The sequence below is a fragment of the Paroedura picta genome, chromosome 8, assembly GCF_049243985.1.
Source record: "Paroedura picta isolate Pp20150507F chromosome 8, Ppicta_v3.0, whole genome shotgun sequence".
Classification (NCBI taxonomy): domain Eukaryota; kingdom Metazoa; phylum Chordata; class Lepidosauria; order Squamata; family Gekkonidae; genus Paroedura; species Paroedura picta.
In genome coordinates this window covers 62281773-62303453 of record NC_135376.1, presented here as the reverse complement: position 1 = coordinate 62303453, position 21681 = coordinate 62281773, and the positions used below count along the sequence as shown (strand labels likewise).

General features: G+C 38.2%; 2 protein-coding genes across 11 annotated transcripts in view; one reads left to right on the top strand and one right to left on the bottom strand.

Moving 5' to 3' along the window:
* DOCK1 (dedicator of cytokinesis 1) overlaps positions 1-21681 on the bottom strand; it is a 474081-nt gene that overhangs the window by 266904 nt on the left and 185496 nt on the right. The gene's annotated exons all lie outside the window — the stretch shown is intronic.
* The window catches only part of INSYN2A (inhibitory synaptic factor 2A), a 61886-nt gene that overhangs the window by 16523 nt on the left and 23682 nt on the right, over positions 1-21681 (top strand). For 4 of the 9 annotated variants that reach the window (XM_077350098.1, XM_077350097.1, XM_077350099.1 and 1 more), the window contains exons 2-4: positions 1404-1485; positions 9052-10252; positions 19638-19730. In XM_077350098.1, coding sequence (XP_077206213.1) covers positions 1416-1485; positions 9052-10252; positions 19638-19730 — 1364 coding nt within the window. In that variant the 5' untranslated portion in view covers positions 1404-1415. Of the gene's footprint in view, positions 1-1403; positions 1486-6827; positions 7048-9051; positions 10253-19637; positions 19731-21681 lie in introns of all 9 variants that reach the window. The other 5 variants (XM_077350100.1, XM_077350101.1, XM_077350096.1 and 2 more) reach the window with 3 other exon arrangements.

Below are 21681 nucleotides of genomic sequence, written 5' to 3'. Positions count from 1 at the left end.
TTCTCTATCCAGGCACATAAGTGAGTAGTGTTGCAACTACTTGTCATAGCTTTGATCTAACCCTTCAATCGGTAAGCAATACAAAGCCCTATTTATTGGCCCAGGATGATGAAAGCATCCAAAGTCTATTGCCCACTGAAATACTGGTTGCTCTTCAGATTCTAGATACCTTCACTCAATTCAATTCTTGTGCTTATAGACTGTGGTGTGCAACCCTCCAGCATAGAATGGGTATGTCCATTCTCATCATTGGGATAGAAAGCACTGCGCTCAGTGATTATGTAGTTTTTCAGTCTTTGTGCCTTAAATAGTTTTAAAATTAAACTAGATCACCTAACGTTTGATTGTCAGTAATTGTTTACAAAGAGTGATTTGGGGAGTATGTCAGATAACCATGTGAAACATAGCCAGTTTTATTACTCACTGTGAATTTTAGGTGAAGTGTAAGCAAGCCAGTCTGTTTTACTAAGTAAGCCAGCTGCTACACAGCAGGTTCCACTTGAAAATCTATCAGCCCTTCAATGGGTTGTCCCTTTACCTTCTGAAAACAGAAGATGATTAACATATGGATCATTGTCTGATAGTGCTTCTGTTTTTCTTCTTTAGCAGTAAAATAACCACAGTATGTGGACTTTCTAACTGTAATTTAATTACTTAAGTACAAAATAAAATGCCATTTCAAATAAAAATGATACATTTCTCATCTCATGAATATATTTTATAATATTATTAGGCTTAGTCAAACGTTTTATATTTCTCAATACCTCTTTTATCCAACCGTAAATTCCACCACCGTAAAGTATTTCTAAACAGCTACATTTATTATTATTAATTACCAGTTTACAAACTACATGTTATGAATTGAGGGTAAATGGTGATATATGACATTTCAGAGCTATGACAAGTGGTTGAGTGAACAGACAGCACTTTGCTTTTTTCTCCTGAATAATGATTTCAATTCTAATTACAATATGTTGTGTTTAATACAACTTGTTAAAGGCTAGTTTAATTCATGTTATTTTCATTTTAAATTCTAACATGTTTACAGAACGTAGCTAATGATGACTTAGCTTAACATCTTGGATATGTTCATGTAGTACTAATTGATAACTTTTGTATGCAATTGCAGTAATGAAATTGATTGTACATGGTTTTCAGGCATTTTTTTTAATGCACATTTCTTATTAATTCAGACACTGGAAGAAAATGTCATAGAAAGGGCAAAACACTGCAGTGTCTGAAGGCATCATACAACAGTGACTTCACCTCTATTTCATTCAAGGGAGGCTCAGTGTTGTCCCATGGCGAATTCTGTCATGGAGTATATGAATATACAATGCCTCCCCCCGCAAAAAGCAAACAAACATATAGCCTGTCAGTAACATACTATGTGTTAATTTTAGGCAAGTGGCAAGATGGCTAAAGGGACTGATAATGAGATGTGGAATCTTTCATCTCCAGCCTCACAATCTCTCAATGATGAAGGTAAGCAAGAACCTCCACCAACCCCTCCTTAATAGCTGTTGCAAACTTAACAAAACAAATAGATACGTTTTGTTAAAGATTCCAAAAACTAAAATAATGGGGAAGAATCAGTTTACCATTAAGAAGTGTTGACATAAAGATTGGATAACAGGTTTCAGCAGATCTTTGTAGTAATATATAGCAAATCTACAACACTCTGCTACTTACATGCCACATCTTAAAATGATATACAAAGTTGAATACAAATGACTGTTTATAGGCATGCTTCATATCAGCACAGACATCTCAGAAATGTTCTTCCATAACTCTGCTTGCCTATATTGAAGTGAGATGTATCCTGATTCAAGGCTGCCTGAAGCAGCCAATTGCACTCTTCCATGTCAAAATGGGTGGCATTGATTATGATGGCTACCTCACATAGTCAGTAATCCAAGCCCACATTAAAGGGGTCTCTCTCCCCTTCCTTTCACTTCACACTTTCCAGGTCAGAATCCCTAGCACTGAAAAAGATCCCAAACTTCAGCCACACCGAATATCAATCTGGATCGTTTTCATGATCAAACTGCTTGCTACTTTTCTGCTAGTGGATTATTTCTTTGTATATACTCGTCCAAGATTTACATTATCTTTGCAAACAAAATAACATGTGACTCTTGCAGTAGAGTACAAAGTTAAGGATATTTAATTCCCAACTAATTTAAACAGGATTGAAAAGTACTTACTTGTTTAGTGATTGAATGTTATAGTATTAGAACAGCGGGCACTTTGTGGTTCTTTTAACATTTTTACTTTGATACTTATCAATGAGAGGTTGATATGAACATTGGTTGCACTACAATTTTTTCACTTAGAATTTACCAGAAAGAAAAAAAAATGGTTTCTTTCATAGATCACAAGGGCTGAACTATCTCATAGCAACTGAATTGCTAAGGTTTTTTTGTTTTGTATTGTTTTCAAGATTATACATGACTAAATAGAACACAAGTTTTGTTTACTTAAAATCCTTTGAACTAACAAGAATTGAATGCAAGCAAGACTCTCCAAAGCCACCATGGGTCCCCCTTCATTTTCCCCCATTCCATTCCTCAACTTGTATCTCACTGCCTCTTCAAGTAGTTCAGGACAATGCACACTTTTATTCATCCAAGATCTTTTTTTACCTTGGAATCCCCCATATGTACACACAATGGACCTATCTCTGTTACTAATGGAATCCTGAATATTTGATGACTTAGGACATAACTAGCCTAACTTCTTTGGGAGGGGGGAGGGGGAGGATTAAGACTAAAATGGGGTAAGAATATATTGTCACTTACCCTGAACCTTTGGAATACAGCTGGGATATTTAAACAAAGCTATTTTTTTCTTACTTGTAAGACTGTGTTTAAAATAACTTATTTGGCTAAATTGGGGTCATTTCAACCCCTCTTTTAGTCACTGTCACAGGTAGGACTAAATGTTTAAAATCATTACATGCCAAGTTTCAGTTTCTGCTAAGTGATCTAGCCTTGCAAAATGCTGCTGTGAACAATTCTTAAATATCCCCAAAATACTCCCCATCCCCCACAAGGACACATGATTCTACCTAGTGTCTAGTGAGATCCGGCTTCTACATTCTATGCTACATTTACTGAGCTGGTATCATCTTGAAAAATTTGGAATCTGACCACAACAGCTTTTATATTGGGTTTGTATAGTTGCACAAGAAACAATTTTTCACATTAATTTGAAATCATTTCCAATTATTATTTCTCAGTTGACACCTAATTAGGGTATGATAGTTTATTACTGCAGTTGTCTTTTAAGGCATAAAATGGTTAAAATATTTTTAAAATAGTTTCTATAAATGTGATTAACAGTTTCACAGGGGGGAAAAAAGCAGTAAGGTCACTGATAGTGTTGTATGACTCATCATGGTAACCTAAAATAGCTTACAGATGTCAGTAATTTACTACTAAAGAACAGTTTGCTAATATCTTTGATGCTGAAAAGTTCATTTTTGCTGGGTTTTCACTTTATTTTGTGACATTAGGTATCGTCAGGATCTACTATGAAATTTGCTGTGTGTGAGTGTAAATATGAAGTAATACATACACACACATAACGTTACATGTGTATGTGTATATGGACATGTATATATGTGTGTGTATATAAGGTATTGCTTATTTATATAGAATTTAAAAGGTGTTACACCTCACTAGTCAATGTGTAACAGTTCTCCAGCTTTTGAGGTTATTCCTTTGTTCTCTCCTGCTGAAATATTTGGATTAAAAAGATGCTGTATCATTTTAATTTATATACAAAATCTCCTCATCCTTGCAATTTGTCTCTCTATTAAGGGCAGGGAAGATCACAAGTTGTGAGGGATCCTGTGTACCAAAAATAAGGAAATAAAGGTGGCTAAGAAGCAACATATAGATCCAAGCCTCTTAAACACTGAGAGTTCATTCCCTAAATTATTTCCTGAATATGGCCACAGTCACATTAGATTTAGAAAACCTTCTGTTAAAGGTAATATTACAGGTAATTATAAAGCCTTCTTTAGATTATCTAAACCAGACAAGGTTATAATAAGAACATATGACAATAATTTCTAAATGATCAATTATTTACTAAAGCTGCACTTTAAAAAAAATTACTATCAAACATTGCATCATTCCCTTGCTTATTATGACAATTATGTAATGACTAGGGGTAAAGCCCGTTGTATCCAAGAATACAACGGAAACTAGAGCTTGGCAGTGGGAAGAGGAAGTTTGTGTTGTGTAGGAGGTTGTGGTGGCGTGGTGGCAAATGAGGGCATAGGTGTGGAGATATGGGTGTCAAGAACCTGTGGCTTGGAATGTTCGTTGAGTATGGGAGAGGACTGACCTTTGGGAATTGTGGCATAGTGGTTACAGATGAGCTTTCCAGAGCCATGTCTTCAGATAATGTGAAGGGAAAATCAGACTGGAGACTCTACTTAGGGGGAGATTACATGGCAACCAATTCCTCCCAGTTCTGAATCATTTCCCTTCTTTTGTGAATTAGACCACAGACACCAAAATGTCCCCATGCCCTAATACACAAAGGGTAGTCATAGTACACAAGTGTCCACCCTGTTCCTTCTGTCTCCATTTTTTCACTATTGATAAAATGTTATGTGCCCACATGCTTCTTTCATGGTTGCTCTTTAAAAGAAGAACTGGATTTTTAACCCCATTGTTTACTACCCAAAGGAGTCTCAAAGCGGTTTACAAACACCTTTTCCCTTCATCTCCCCACAATAGACAACCTGTGAGGTATGTGTGGCAGAGGTCTGAGAGAACTGGGAATGAGCCTCAGTGACCCAGCACACCTTAGGTGTCTCAAAGCATTTTCCGGACACTAGCAGTGAAAGACAATGTCCCTGTTAGATCAATGTTCTGATTCAGTAAAAGGCAGTTTCATGCTTACTGCATTTTTGCTTTGTTCCCAAGGTTTCACTTAACATGGGCAGGGAGAAGCACAATAGGTTCTGTAAGCTGAAATCTGTTTATTGTTGGAAATATCAAATTATTTTTTTGGGAGGAAAAATCACTCTATAAGAAGCTGCCCCCTGTATCCTTAAGGTTTATGGGTAACATGACTTTGTTTGCCTTTTGTGTTTTCTGTAAAATGGGTACAGTGTTTTGAAGTTTCCTGGGGATGTAATGAACATCTTAAAACACCCAGAGATGAAAATATTTCTATAACAGAAAAACTCTGTTGAGTGTAATAGGCAGTTGTCAAATACAACAATGTGTTTTATAAAAATTTAGAAGATTACATGGTAGTGCCCACAAGTAGATATTTATTAATTCACGTAGATCATATTGACACTTTTATTTGCTAAAACAAATGAAACTTGAATTTGTGTCCTTAGAAGATAATTTGGAAATCAACATATCTTTCATGGTATCAACTTAAAAAAATTAAGTTAGTGAACCCTAAATCTTCCGAGTTTATTCTCTTGGTCAGTGGACTAAAATCCAAGGTATATATTATCTTCAAGGCAAATAACATGCTGGATAAACTTTCCAAGGCTGTAAGCAAGTAGGTGACCTACTGCTTGGACTAAACAAAAGATTACAAGATAGGGATGCTCACTTTACACAAGAGAAGACTGAACTGTTCCCTTTGTACTGCTACCCCAGTCACTTCACATCCTCTTTTCAAGAACATTTTCCCTCCAGGAATGTCTAAACCCTTTTGCTGTGCAAAGCATGAACCCCTCTCACCTTGAGATATGAACACCTATCACCTTTCCCACATGAGTCATTTCTTCTCTTCCCTACATCTCAGCACTGAGAAAACCTTAATGAACAAGATGCAATCACCCCTTCCTGTCTGAGGTGACTGGTTCAATGGGTGGTAGTGACAACATGTTCTGTGCTGTGTACAGCATTGAGAACTGATAGAAAGGAGGAGACAGAGACCTGTGTACTCAGGTGTAGGTTAAAGGTTAGAAAAGGAAAAGAACTAACCAGCAGCTGCAGAGTCGGTTAAATCAAAGTGGACTAGAAACAGTGCCTGCTGTCCCCCTGTCCAAGTTTAGAAGAAAGGCAGGGAACAGTCCATATGGCATTACATCTTAGCTAGTGTCTCCAAAATGAATTGCAACACTGATGAGATGGCCTTTCCCCTGAGACTGGCTTTTGAAGATGGACTGAATTTTTTAAGCCTGTGAAGTTCAGCAAATGATCAGATAAAATACAACCATGCCCAAATTGTGGTGTCCATCACAACAGCTAGCTAAAACTTGAGGATTCCTGCTTCTAGCCAAGAGGCTGACTGACCTGGTTTCTTTATTGGGAATGCCCTATTCCTCTGAGAAGTTAAAGAAAATCTAAAAACAAGTTGATTCAATTCTATCTAAATTGAACCATGTTAATAAAATCAGAAGGATCTAGTTTTTGTGATTTTCAGCCTTTCCCCCCTCATTTACAGGCTGTTCAAACACTATAAGTAATGGACAAAAATGGCAGACTCCTCTCTTCATACAACCTGACACAGTTCCTCTAAAAATTAGCTTTATTTTCTTAACTCAGCAACCAAATAAACTGCCGTGTATAAAACAGCTGTGAGGCAGCATAATAAACTAAGGTGTGACCCTCAGAGTATTCCCTGAAGGGAACTGAGCAGCCACCTGCATCATTTTAGCTACTTTTAATAATTGAACACACTATGAATATTAAATACAAAGTACTAAGCTTGATGTTTTTTTCTGTTTTAATTAAGATTTTCTTATTTATATCTGACACTGTAAAGAAATGCATAATTTCTTTGGAGGTTGAAATGAGCAAAATCCTCTATGTTTTAAATTTTTCTCTCTCCCTTGGCAGAGAACAGGCAGGGAGGAAGAAGTCAATCAGTGGCATCCAGGATAACTTCAACTACTTCTTAAGCTAATGAGTCTTGTTAGAGGCTATAAAAGGGTCTCGGTCTCCCCTCCAAGAAGGAAACAGAGATTTGGAAGAATTAAATACTAGAGAGACTTATGAAGGAACTCCAGGAAGAATCTCCAGGAAAAGCTTCTCTGACCTTGTCTGGCCTGGTCAGTAGGTAGGGAAAAGAGAGGTGATAAAACTCAGGGCAGCAAAGTAGCAATTATATTTTGGCCTAAGTCCATTAGAAATTAAAATTATTAAAATATTACAAAACATAATACAAAATAAGCAATACAAATTAGAATAATCAATTAAAAATATTCCAGTTGTATATGACAAACTAGAGATTCTAGCTATTTGCCCATTTTAGCACCTCTTTAGCCGTTATTTTCTTAGCTGCAAGGGTGAACAATTATATTCTGTTGGCAACAAAGGAATTTCATATCAACAAGAAAATCAGTTTTTCCTCATCAGATCAGCTATTTAAACCATTTAGTAAATTAGCAAGACATTTTTTTCACTGGTTCGGTGTACAATGGACAGGATAAAATGTAGTGCAGGAGGTCATCCATAACTGAGGCTCCACAAATACAGAGATGTTGGTCCATCTGAGCAGACAGACTTCCACCATCTTGGACTCACTATTTTAAAAGAAGAAGGCAGGAAGAAGGCAGTCGGTTGCCAAGTAGCTGTTCCTCCATGGTCCCCATGGTGACCAGGCATTGGGCAGCGGGATACACAGAAGCAAGCCCTGAGATCCTAAAAAGAAACTGGGATTCCTGACTCTCCCAGCAGCCAATATTTATGAAGGTCAGGTGGTGGCAGTAATTATACAAGAGAGAAATAAAAGTCTCTCCATGTGTTGGAAGAACTCTAGAAGGCAGGGTAGAACAGGGCTTGCAGGCCTGTTCTGCCACACAGCCATACAAAACCCAACATTTTGCTACAAAAACTGGATATAGCAAAGTAATCCTTTTTGTCTACAACACTGTTTTTTTGATAATCAAAGAAATTCAGATGGTGCCATTGCCATGGAAAGCAGTCAACAAAGATGTACACATCCCTTCATTGGCTTTGCTTGAAGGGAAACATAGGAAAAAACTCAAGTCCAGATGACTCCTCAAGCATCTCCCTCCCAAAATAATAAATCAGAAACTGCACATAGCTGCGCTTCCCCTGTAAAAATTACTGGTCACCCATTCATATATTAGAATACTTATATTTTATAGTGAGGTGTTCTCTGTAATCTCTTCAGAACTTAATTATGAAATCATAAAAAATTCAGTATAGCCTACTGAATTCTTATCCGAATAAATGAGGGACCTCTGCGGAGATGGAATGGTAAAATGTGCCTGCAAGAAAGTGTTAAATTACAGAAATTCAGCATTACTTAATGGTAATCTCTGCAAACGCACACACACCCTTTGACTGATAGTGTTAAATGTCTTTAGTGATATATAACATTCTTTACATAATTTCTGTAGCTTGTATTCATAAATGTCACCTCACCAACCTCTTTCCTTGTAGGCAAATTCTTATTATTCCTATAGTATTAGTGGAAAATACAGCCTGAATAACATATACAGTACATTGGTGGTATGTGTGTGTGTGTTTCCAATACAGACTAACTATCCAATCTATTTAAACATCATAGAAAATACTATCAATTGATACTTTTGCATCCACGTGAAAGAAGTTAGACTGAGACTTGGAGACTAGTCCAAGGTCCCCCACTGAATTTCATGGCTGAGTAGGTACCTGGACGTAAGTTAAATACTGTTCGCACTGGCTCTCATTATGGAGGTAGTAATGCAGGCCTGAGAAAGATCCTGTACGTATTCCAAAGATAATACAGGGAACACCATAAAAGATAGGAAGATGATGATGTTGGCAATACCTAGTAATACCAAAGTTGTCTGCTGTTTGTCCACATCCATGACACAGTTAATTCTAGCTAATCAGCTTTAAACCTAGCATTATTGATGAAGATATACCAGTTCACCAGAAGATGAAAAGAATAACATAGTATAATGTAGAGGGAGAGCTAGAAAAGTATCTGGGGGATTTTTTCCCTAACATATAGGAAGACCCAAACCTTAAAAAAAAAATTTAGGACATTTAAATTAAGCTTGAAATTTTATAGAGTGAAACTCTTCCTAAAAATTGTTTTTGAATACAGGAACCATGGTGAGTAAGGACCCCAACAAATGCTTGCTTACAGCCTCTGAAAGCGAAGTTGATCCAGCGACATCGCTTGCCTTAGAGATGAAATATGCACTGGATTCCAATCGGCAGATCAAGAAAAGGAACAAAGCCCTACAGGTGAGATTCAAAGACATCTGTGAGGCCCAGAATGAGCAGCGAGACAAGCAGCTTTCTACATTACAGCAGACGGACAAAAAGGAAGCAAAGCCCATCACTTATAGAGCAGCTTACCGGAAATATATGACTGTACCTGCCCGGAGATCAATCCCTAACGTTACCAAGAGTACAGGAGTTCAGACTTCACCTGAACTTAAAAAGTGTTACCAGACATTCCCTTTGGACAGGAAAAAAGGGAATATCATCAAAAGCATAGCTTCTGTTGACACTTTTCCCAGTCAAAACAATGGATTCCTAATAGATGTTAAAGATAAAGACAGCAGAATCTCAGGGGAGGCTGCTCAGTGTAGCAAGAAAGTCAGTGGATTTGTGACAGCGGAGTTTATTTCCCATACTAATGAACGGATGAATGCAATAGAGCAGCCTTCTAGTGACAACTGTTCAGAGACATGTAGAAGCACTGATTTGCACAGCTGTACTAAAGAACCTCCTTCTCTTCAAAACTCAGCAGCTTCTGTTTCAGAAGAGCCTGATTACCAGCTGCATGACAAAGCAAAACACCACACAAGGCCGTTGGGGAACGAGGAAGCTCATCCAGCCACCCATGGAAAAGTGTTCAAGACCGAAGTAGCCTCTGTCTACTTGCCTGCATCCAGTTCACACACCTCACAGACTGACCTGCAAAATTCTGCAGCAGGGAATGAATGGTCTCTGTGCCCAGCTGAGGAGGACAAAAAAAGAACAGTGCATCTTAATGGCCTGCAATCACAAGCCGTAAGTGCAGCTCAGGCCTGTTCGATGCAGGCACAGTGCCAGTCAACCGAATGTAATGAACAGACCCTTCAGATACATGTTTCACCTATGGAAGGAAATCAGCCTTGTCAGACAGCGGTCGCTGTGAGTGAAGGATGTCAACAAATCGTGCCTCACACAGAAGTGGTAGACTTGAAAGCACAGCTACAAATGATGGAGAACTTGATCAGCTCAAGTCAGGAAACCATAAAGGTCTTGTTGGGTGTTATTCAAGAGCTGGAAAAAGGAGAAGCTCACAGAGAAGGGTAAGCTGTTTTTACAGTCTTCCTAAATATGCACGATCATCTCATTTGCTAAACTTGTTTACAGCCGAATAGAATTCTACTTAGCATTTTACAGTTTCAATTGTATTTTTAATGCAGCCTCAGATTCTTTTTACTCCAAACATGTTAGAACTGCTATAAAAGTAAATGCAACTACGTATGTATTATCTTACTGAATTACTTGCATTTTCATGGAATAGTTATGCCTGATTCACTATACCTGCAATACATAATTCAATGTCTAGCTTGACACTAATATACGAATGCTTTAAAATGACCTTCAGTCGATTTCATTTGTTTCTAATGCATATGAAAACACTTTAGGCTTTGGTACAATTGTGTTTGTAAATAAGCATGCCTTTGATACCAACATAATTTCTTCCAAAAGGTATCGTTTAGCAGATTTAGTACTGCAGGCAACAGGAAAGCATTCAACAAAATTGGAAATTGTCCTAAATATACAGCAGTTTTATTTGACAGAACTGGAATGCCTACCGAGTATTTTAAACATGCATTAATGTGTTCCTTCTTTTGTTTCACAATTTACTGTAAAAGTGTTACTCAGATCTATTTGTACAAGCATAGTTATTTATTCAGACTTCGCTAATTAAGTCTTTATCTGATAATTATAACTTTTGTGCTTTTGGCATCTCATATGCATTCTCTTCCTTCACCCTTTAACAATGTATTTGCTAGTTAATTCAGTGGTTGCATTCTGGCACATACACTTTTTCAAATTAATGATTGTGCATTTCAAACACCTCCATACTTCCTAAGTGCTTTGCACAGTCCTAGTTTCTCCCATTCTTTATAATTACCTAAAATTAGCAGTATCTGTATAGGTTGTTTGTGGCTCCTGATGCTGCTTTCCCTAAATAAGCAACCGAGTAGGAAACACAGTAAGCATAAGATCAGTTTGCAGCACAGAGGCAAAGCGTTCTCTTGAATAAATGTGTCAGCATTTTATCAAGATAGGTAGCCCTGGGAGTCTGTCTGCAGCAGTAGAAAAGAGCAAGAGTCCAGTAGCACCTTAAAAGACTAAAAAAAACATGGTGGCATAATTCATGAGTCACTGCTGACTTCTTCAGGTACACCTACAATGTGATTCCTCAGCTGCTGAATGACAATAGCAGGCATGACTGGATTAAGTGTGATATGCAGAGGGATAGTAGGCATGGCGAAATCAGCACGGGTAATGAGCCAGGAAACCTCCATTAGCACTTTACTGTTGATGTAAAAGATGGAGTAAAAACAGCCAGGACAGATTATAACAGTAAGTAAAATTAACTGTGTTTGGATTACTACAACAAAATCTGAGATCAGTGGTACTTTTAAGACCAGTGAAGTTTTATTCAAGGTATACGTTTTTGTGTGCATGCACACTACTTCAGATACATTTATTTAATGCATATATACACGTGCAGAGTGAGCAGCAAATTGACTTGCAACTTAATAAAGATGTTTAACAGATGCAAGGACCAAACAGGTATAGCAAGCTTCGTTTACATGGTCACCATTTGTCTGGATTTAATTCCAGGGAGAAACAGTGAATATCATAATTAAAGATAGATGAGCAGACTCTAATCTAAAGAACTGTGTGTGATTCCCCACTCATCCACATGCAGACGTGTGACCTTGGGCTAGTCACAATTCTCTTAGAGTAAGATGACCAGATTTTAACATTGGTAAAGTGGGACACCATTGACCGGGGGGTTCTTGATAAAAAATTTGATCTATATGGAGCAACAAAAATTTTAATAGAACACACAGAATGCAAAAATGGTATTGTAATATATATATATATATATATATATATATATATATATATATATATATATATATATATATATATATATATATATATATATATATATATATTTTAAATTTCAACATAAGTACAATTTGCCAGGTGCGCCCAGATTTCCCTCCAAAAGTGGGCCAATCTGGTCACCTTACAGAACAGTTCTCTTAGGGCTTTGTCAGCCCCAACTACTTCACAGGGTATCAGCTGTGGGGAGTGGAAGGGAAAGTTATTTGTAAACTGCTTTGGGACTCTTTTAGGTAGAGAGAAGCAGGGTATAAAAAACCCACTCTTCTGAATTGTGGAATGCTGAAAGTAATTAACTGAGACCCTGTTGTTATACTCCATCCCTCTCCTCTCAAGAATGGAGGTTCTTTGCAGTAAAATGAAGGTGCGGTGTGACCAGACCAGTGTAAATAAGAAATGCAATAATAAAAATACTATAAAATAAAAAGGCTAAAATAAAGAGGATGTATGATTCTTCCAGTATTTCTTATTTGAAATAGTAGGTTGGAATAGTGATTGTAATATAATGCAATGAATAGTAGATTAGAATGTATCTCTCTGGTCTGATGACAGAGGAGACATAACACTGCACAACCAATCACAACACCTTAAAGATAAGCATTCCATTAGTTGCTTGCATACTTGCATGAGAGATGGATGGAGTGTAACAACAGAGTTTCAGTTAATTACTCTCGGCATTCCACATTAAGAAGGGTACATTTACACATCAATCTCCAATTTTGATACATTTATTTACTTCACTATGTTTCCCCCAAACCCAAACAAATGATGACCATATAAAATCAGCTTGTTATTCCTGTTTGGTCCTTGCATCTGTTAAACAGCTCCATTATGTTGTAAGTAAATTTCCAGCTCACCTTCTACCTAGATGTATGGACTGGTAGTTTCTGTTTCACTGTATCCAAAGAAGTGTGGGTACACATGAAAACGTCTACCTTGAATAAAACCTGATTGATCTTAAAGGTGGTACTGGACTCAGTTTTTTTCCTGTTGCTTCAGACCCACCAGAATCTTATCTTCATGGATTAACAGTGTTTTTCACTGTTGAATGTGAATTTTTCTATGTTAGGAGCAATTGCAGTGATAAGCACCATGCTGAAACCAGTGTACAATGCCTGGGTCAATGTGGCTGGATTGTCCTTTTGAAACATATACTGTTTCCTACTCATAACTTTGCATTGAGATATCGTGCCATTTTTTCCCTCCTCTCTTTCATTGCCATACAGTTGTTAAAGCTCAAGTGGTCAGATTGAGAGGTATCCCTGCCCCAGAGGATAAAGTTCTAGGAAAGGAAAAACTTACTTTGGCAAGCTTTAACTTCCTGCCTCCCCTACATTTCAACTTAGGCTCAAAACCACTTGACAAGATTTTGTGACTCCATAGTGGATTCATGAGAAGTACCACCATAACCTGATTTAGAACTAGGGTGTTCATGAAGTTCTCTCTGGTTTTAAAAGTGTGGGATATTTCCCATCTTTTGTGGGAGATGCCCTGTTATGTTTCTCCCTTCTGATAGTAGTGTTGAATTAATACCTGAATTCACAGATATTTTAGGAGCATGTATACAACTATGTGCCAATTATTTCTCCACATTTGCCTGTGAAATGGGCAGTTGGTGCTGGGTAGGGAAAAGACAAAGGAAGTTTAGGAAAAAAGCCTAAGTGTGGGAACCACTTTAATATATACAGTATTTGCTGGCATATAAGACTACTTTCCCCCCCTGAAAAACATGCCTCCAAGTGGGGGGGTCGTCCTATACGCCGGGTGCACTTCAGTTGGGATAGACATAGCTGCCCATAGTGGCCCATAGTACTGTAATGTAATGTAACAAACTCTGTATTTTGAGTGGAAATGTTGGGGGGTCGTCTTATATGCCCAGTCTTATACGCCGGCAAATACGGTAATCCTAGATTCATGTTAGGAGACATGGATCAGAACAATGTACAAATATCCACACACTAGCCACACTATAAAGGGGAAAAAAGACAATTTATAATTTTTTGAATAGGCAGTTAATACAGATATTGTTTTTCTTATTCACACACAAACATTTGCATGACTAAAGGAAGTTATTAGACATGTGCAATAAAGAGAAGAACTATTAAATGTGATATTTAAATTTAAGTTAACAAAGAGAGCAAATTATGATACCAAAGGATCTTAAACCATGTGAGTCAGGGCTGACTTAGGTGATTTTCTTTGGATTTCAGGAACTAATCTCAAAATTTAGGAACTAGACTCATTTTTCAGCTTTCAGGATTTTAAGAACCACATTTTCTTATTGTTGGTCCCCAAAACTTGATCATACACTCTGTTCAGTTTTGTGGGGGGTTTTTTGCCATTTAATTAATGCTATGATGAAAATGTTGTAGTAAGTAAATAAATAAATATGGGAATGACAAAAGGCCATCCTCTAATGCTAATCTAACTTACTTTCTTCAGTTTCTTATAAAATTGCTACTGCTTTTAAAAGCCCTATTAAAAGTCCCATCACAATTAAAATCACTGCCCAAACTGTTAGACACCACAATGAAATTTCTAGGTTCCATGACAGTCTGGCACCTAGTATTGTCTAGCCTGTTGATAGTAGGCTTTGTTTGCTTTTCATACTGCAATTTTTAAATGAACATTGATCTTCATAAAGGAGTGAACCGGTTCTAGAAAGTGAAACATCATACAGCCTGATAAAGATATGTTAATTGGTCATTTCTCCAATCCTCTGTAATAGTACATTTCAAACTCAAGCTCTTATTTTGTCACTTTATGAAAGATTGGCCAAAACTATTTCATTAGTTTGTAGGTTATTCAGCCACAACTTCCTCTGATCTCCTTCTGATTTCCTATCTCACATAGCCAAAGAGGTTACTTAATCAGCAGCATTGAAGAACCATCTAGGTATTATAAGCTAGATATTTCACTCCCTTAGCCTAATATTCAGAGATGCCAGCCCATGTAACCCTCTATCTAGAATCAACTGCTATTGCCACGATACTTCCTTTTATACAGCATATTTCATATAACAGCCCTGATAAATATTTTTATCTACGGTATGATCTCCCTTTTACAATGACACTCAAGAAATCAGGAATCAATTAATCATGCCAAAACTAGGAACTCATGAGAACTTTATCATGAGAACACAGTATGGTGAGATGCAACAGCTTCCATTAACTGGTCATGTCATTATTAAATATCTGTACTGCTGTTATCCATTCCCTGATGGGTATTTGAGTTGAGACAGCCTGTTCACTGCCTTTACCAAATAATAAGTGATAACCCCTTTTCTGTAGTGCCATTTTAGCAGCCAGCATCATACAATAATATCAATGCAAAGACTGTTGGAATTCAATACATTGTAATTACATTTCCATATGCTTAAATATTGTTTAAAAGTAAGCAAAGTATTCTTTCAACATTGGCAGCCTTTAAATGAAGGACAGTCCACTTTCTTATAGTATCCAGTTTCGTGGTGGGGGTAACAGATGCCCTGCCCCTGTCTCTTGTTTCCTACTGCTGCTCAGAGTGGCAGCAGGAGAAAAAAATTAAATTCTCATTAAGCATATGGTTTGACTTCATTCCCATGGGAAATACATAATGTCAGTCCTCTCTAGGAATCACTGAAAACACTATGCTTTTACCAGAGTTTCAACAGTTTCCTAGAGAGGTGTGATGATTACCACAGTTGCCACAGAGTTGATTACCACAGAGCCAGTTTGGTCTAGTGGTTAGAAGTGCAGACTTCTAATCTGGTGAGCCAGGTTCAATTCTGTGCTCCCCCACATGCAGCCAGCTGAGTGACCTTGGGCTAGTTACAGCACTGATAAAGCTGTTCTGACCGAGCAGTGATATCAGGGCTCTCTCAGCCTCACCTACTTCACGGGGTGTCTGTTGTGGGGAGAGGAAAGGGAAGGCTGTAAGCCAGTTTCAGACTCCTTCAGATAGAAAAAAGTGGCATATAAAAACCAACTCTTCCTCTTCTTCAATGGCTACCCCTTTATTTCCCCACCCTTTCCGGTCACCTCCTAATTGCCATGTCAAGCCAAGTCTGGCAACCCTAGTTATAGGCAAAGGGCACAGAAACACATGCAGTACTTAGAGGAGTACTGCGTTTGCAAAGCAATGCTATGCATGTTTGCTTTTTGGCAGACTGCTGTGTAGCCAAGCATGAAATTATTCTACTGTTGTGCAGGCACACACATAGTTCTTTTTAAAATGTTGTATAATGTGTAAACTCCTTCAGTGCTGTTTCTTTAACATCATAAAAGGCAGAATAAAAAAATTTCCCTACCCTCAGAAAATGCTAGCCTACAAAATTGATATATTGTCACGATATGGTATTGTGTATGTTCAGGTTGCTGTAAAAAATGTTTTTGTGGTTGTCAAAGGGGAAAACCTTTCTTTTAAATTACAAAAGCAAGCAAATTTATTTTACATTTTACAAGCTTAGTATGACTACTCTAGCTTTCAATTATTAACAAATGTTTGTGCTACTTAATATCTTTTTTAAACAACTAAACACAGCAACCTAATAATTGATACTTTCCTAGTTACAGTTCATAAGTGCTTTAATGAGACTGGAAGATTAGTGCTTAGCGGACTTCTTTTCACAAATCCGCTGGAGGCCTTGATGCTGAGTTTGTCTGTACTGGTAGCAGCTATGTCAGCATTGCTAACATTAGTGAAATCACTCTCTTGGTATCTCTTTACTTTTTGGAATTTTAGTTCTACATCCTCAATGTTGAATGGTAATAAACTATCCTACTTGGTGATGTTGAAAACATACTGCAGAAATGGGAGAACAGTTCAATTCAATGCCAAGTAGATGGGGGTGGATTGCACCTTTTAACATGCTCAGACTTTAACCAGGAGACCAAATGTTCCAAACCCTGAACTTTGGCAGCATTCAGCGTAGATTATTTCTCTCGTTTCTACGTACTATTTGAATGACACTGTAATTTTCAAAAAATACTGACAGCAGGGTTTGAGGAAATATTTCTGATCATAGGAAACATAAGACGTTTATTGGTAGCAGTTCATATAAACAATCCTTCTTAGAAAGTCCCATTCCTAACATTAAAAGGCTCCTTTTTTTCAATGCAAGGCTCTTTATAAAGATTTCCTCTGTTTCCAAGCATTAGAAGGAGCCTTAAAATAGTTTTTTAAAGATTTAAACAACACAATAAAATGACAGGCATGTAAAGAACAAGCAGTCTGTAATCACCACTTCCCACGCAACAGAGATGGCAATAATTTACTTTATACTACACATCATCATGACAAAAATAATACATAGGAGGGAAAAGTCAATTTGATTATACATCAACAGCAATTATTTATTTAGCCCGTGGGAATTACTTTGAAATGTATTGATTTTAAAATTAAACACTGCAATTAACACACTCTGGACGACTTCTGTGTGACCACTATAGGTGACTAGCATAAAATAGTTCTGGTGTAGCAGTTTACTCTTTGCATGTGAGAAGTTAATTTTAATTTATTTACTTTCCATAAACTTGAAGGAAGTTTATAATGGCCAAAAGACCCACTTGGATAATTACAAGGTCTTTCTCACCCTTGGATATGTAAATAATGTTTCTGGGGCCACAACACCAAGCCCCCATTAGTGGCTATTCGGCTCCGGACTTCCCAGCTTCCCAGGAAAAATCTCTGAATGGTCTCCTGAATGCCTGAATGGACCAATTAACCCAGGTCCCTTTGAGTCAGCCAACAACTACAGGCCAGGATTCAGGTCAGGGAGGAAAGGCCACAGCTGGGAAAAGATCCAGCCAAGCAAGAAAAGTGGCACCAAACTTGGAATGGCCTGTATGGCAGTCACAGAGAGGAGACCGACCCTAGGACCAGAGGAAGACAGGCAAAGACTGGGTGGGAAGGCTGGCAAATGGGAAGGCAAGTTGAGAGAGGGAAGAGAAGACTAGTAAGCTAGGATATAAAAGGAGCCTCCATGATGCAAGCTGGGAGGAAGAGAACTGAAGGCTTATGGATTAAACAAATTCCAAGCCAAGGAAGGTGGGGAATACAGAGATGCCCTTTGAGCTATTTCCCACCCTATTCTGAGACTCGTGCATCTTGCCTTTGCACAACAGCAGAAGACAGCATCCAATCAGGGGTGTCCTCACAGGATGCAATAATACTATGGTTATTTGCTCAATATGTATAGTCAATTAGAGCAGTGGTCCCCAACCCGCGGGCCGCGGCGCTCCTTCTTCCCTCCCCCCCCCCGACGTGAGAAGCTCGCCAGGCCACGAGCAAAGCGGCCGCCAAAGCGGCCGATTAGCTCACGGCCCGGCAAGCTTCTTATTTCGGGAGGGGAGGGAAGAGAAGCTTGTCGAGCCGCAAGCTAATCGGCCGCTTTAGCGGAGGGGCCGGGAGGGGGAGCCGCGGCCACCGGCATGGCAGCGGCACAAATGCGCATGGTGGCGGCGCATGCGCGGACTGCCACGCACGCGCGGTTGCGCCCCTGATGGGCGTAAACACACGCACGCGCAGTCCGTGCATGCGCATTTGCGCTGGGGCTGCCATGAGTGCGTGGGCCCCCGGGCCGCCCTCTCCCCCCACTACGCCGCAGCAGTCCGCAGCGGGCGAAAGCTTGCGGACCGCTGAATTAGAGTACTATATTCAGCAGTAGGCAGCAGTGACCCAACATGTCTAAGTCAAAATTATCACCTAGAATCAAGCTAGAAGTACCAGTACATGGCTTCTATATAATGAAAATTCACTTCTCTTCCTACTGGTGATAAAACCAGCCCTTCTTGGAATTCAGAAAGGGGGAATGACTCCTGCAAACTTGTATTCAGTTCCAGAAAATACTCCAATCTTTAGAGTTGAGTATTGAAAATTAAAAATTCTATCCAGTATCAAGAAAACAAAATAAGCCCATGGGAATGCAAGTGATGCTTGGCTTCCAATTTTGTTGTGGTGCATCTCACATTCCAGTGAGGCAAGCTGTTGTGTTGTTTTTAGCTTACTGAAAGTAAAACTATGTTGTTACAGAAAAATGTCTGCACATTCATACTTGCTAACCCTCATTGAATCAGATTCCATTGCAAGCTCAGGCCTGCTCCCTGACAATATTGTCCAGATTGCCTGCAGGCCAGAGCTACACTGAGAGCAAAGGGATCGTTTAAGCTATGATCTACCACTGGGATGAAATCATTTAAAATAATCTACCTCAGTCCTTTAGAAAGGCAAGGGAATCATTACTCAACTCAGTGTCTCTGCACTACGCATAGAGTCTTCATCTTGTAATTCTCCATGTACATTTCTCTACCAACTTTATTCTTCCTACAGGAGCATCTTGTATCCATTAAAATTATCAGGTGCTAGGACTTCTATCCAAATCCAAACTAGTGAGTCTCCTCTGTAGAAAAAAAATGTATGGTGAAATATATGTGAAAAACATTACGTGGGTCTGCAAAAATCTGATTGCTGCTCACTCCTCACCAGTTTTTTTTCCCCCTCCTGCAAAATCCATATGGATTTTGAATCCTACATAATTTTTTCACATGTATTCTTTCACAGATATTGTTCCATGGGGAAAAACCTTATGTCGAAATCGGACCTTGACTATGTAATGAAAGCTTCTTCTCAATTGTTGAGACTTGATCCATTAAAGTAAGTCTTTTACTATCAGTGTGACTGGATTGCTATAAATCAACTACATATTATTTTAACTAAGTTTAAGGTTTAGGTGTAGTGAGAAAAACTTCTATGGAATTATTCTAATATATTGTAGGCCTGTCTTTAAACAAACAAAATGAACCCCCCCCCCCAGTTTTTGTAAAGATTTTTTTTTAGAAAACCAAGAAAACAGCAAATGGGATTCATTGGTAGATTGGCGGGCTTATTTAGACAGAATCCAGTAGGATATTTGGCATGGAATTATCAAACCTACTCCAAGTCACACCTCAAGGTCACTTGACTATAGGGCTTGGCATCTTATAGTATCATAATAATATACAGATGTCAGGGCCTAGTGGTCTCAGAACAGAGTGTGGCCTTCATGTGTTGACTGATATCTGTGTGCTGCTTTAGGAATATTGATAAGAGAAGAGGGGGCCCAACTCAGGTAATGAAGGAGCATCATAATATGCATGGAAATTATAGTTTCTACGATGTAGTTCTGGATGCACTGGAGTGCTTATACAACATTTCTATACAGAGCATGGATTGATTGCTTCCTGGGTGCCTCCTTGGCCCGGGGGCAGGGAACCCACTTTGTTCCATGTGAGCAGAGAGACCTGTGGGCATGCTGGGTACAATAAGGGATCCAACAAATTAAGATAACCTATTCCCTTCACTTCAGCCAGAATCCATACCCACAAAATTATAAATCTACTGTATTTAATAGGGGTGAGGGTAACTTGTTCAGTGAGAGGCTGCATTCAACTTTTAAAAAAGAAGAAAAATATTTCAAATAGTGGCCAAAAATATCCAAAAGCAAGAATCTGTCACTTCTATGCATATGTATACAACCAAAACTAGGATTTTTATGACAGTTCCCAAAATATAATTTAACTATTGATGGCTATAACACCCTGATAGTGCACAGTTAAGTAATCTAGGTGAGATTATTCTTGTTTTCTTCAGCATGGTTTTCACACATCCTTATGTTTGGTTGGATCAGTTCACTGACACAGAACATACACTAACATATTGAAGCCTACTTTCTTTCCCCCCGAAGTATTCTAGCCATAACTCTGTGGATGCATTTTTAATAGATCTTTCTTGAATGTAAATGTGCTAAAATGGCTTGGAGGTTGCAACAATTCACTGTTTTACAGTAAATACTGCAAATCTATTTGGACATCTCCTCCTTGTCAGGACAAAAATAATTCTGTACAAGATTGTGCTATGCTGACTTTTGCCTGCAGTAGCTACTTCCTTGAATGTTCTTTCAGTCATGCTGCCCCTTTTGCTGGCATCATAAATTTCTTTCCTAGAGGATGAACATTTTTCAAGTTTTCTGTGATAATGCCCAAGGTAGAAATAACAGCACCTGCAATTTTTTCCCTTAATTTCCTAGTTATTCCAAAAAGAACATATCGTTCTAGGTTACAATACCCTGTTTTCCAATCAAGATGCTTCTCAAACCTATTTAACTTTACTTTGTTTATTAATTTTGCTGGGAGAAATAAACGGATCCATAATGGTATGTAATAATTAAAACCCATTTAAATCGAACTTGAGAACTGGTGGATCTTTTACCCTTAGGGTACAAACAAGCATTCTGTATCCAAGTGACTTGGTGGCCTTTTCTGATCTTAAAAGCATTCAGATTTTTAAAAAAATCATAATTCTCTAAGGAATGAAATCATCTATTCAGTCTACTGAATTAAAATATTGCAAAGGAAGGAACCTATATACACTATTTCACATCACTGCATGTCAACACTATAATGCAGTCTTGTCTAGTCCATTTAGGAATTTTATTTTATTTTATTATTTTATAAGTCACCTCAGGCAAGGTTCTGCAGAGGTGGCATACATTTTTTCCGAAATAAATAAATATGTAAATAAATAGTGTACTACCAGCAGAAGGTGCCTCTCAGAATTGAAAAATAAG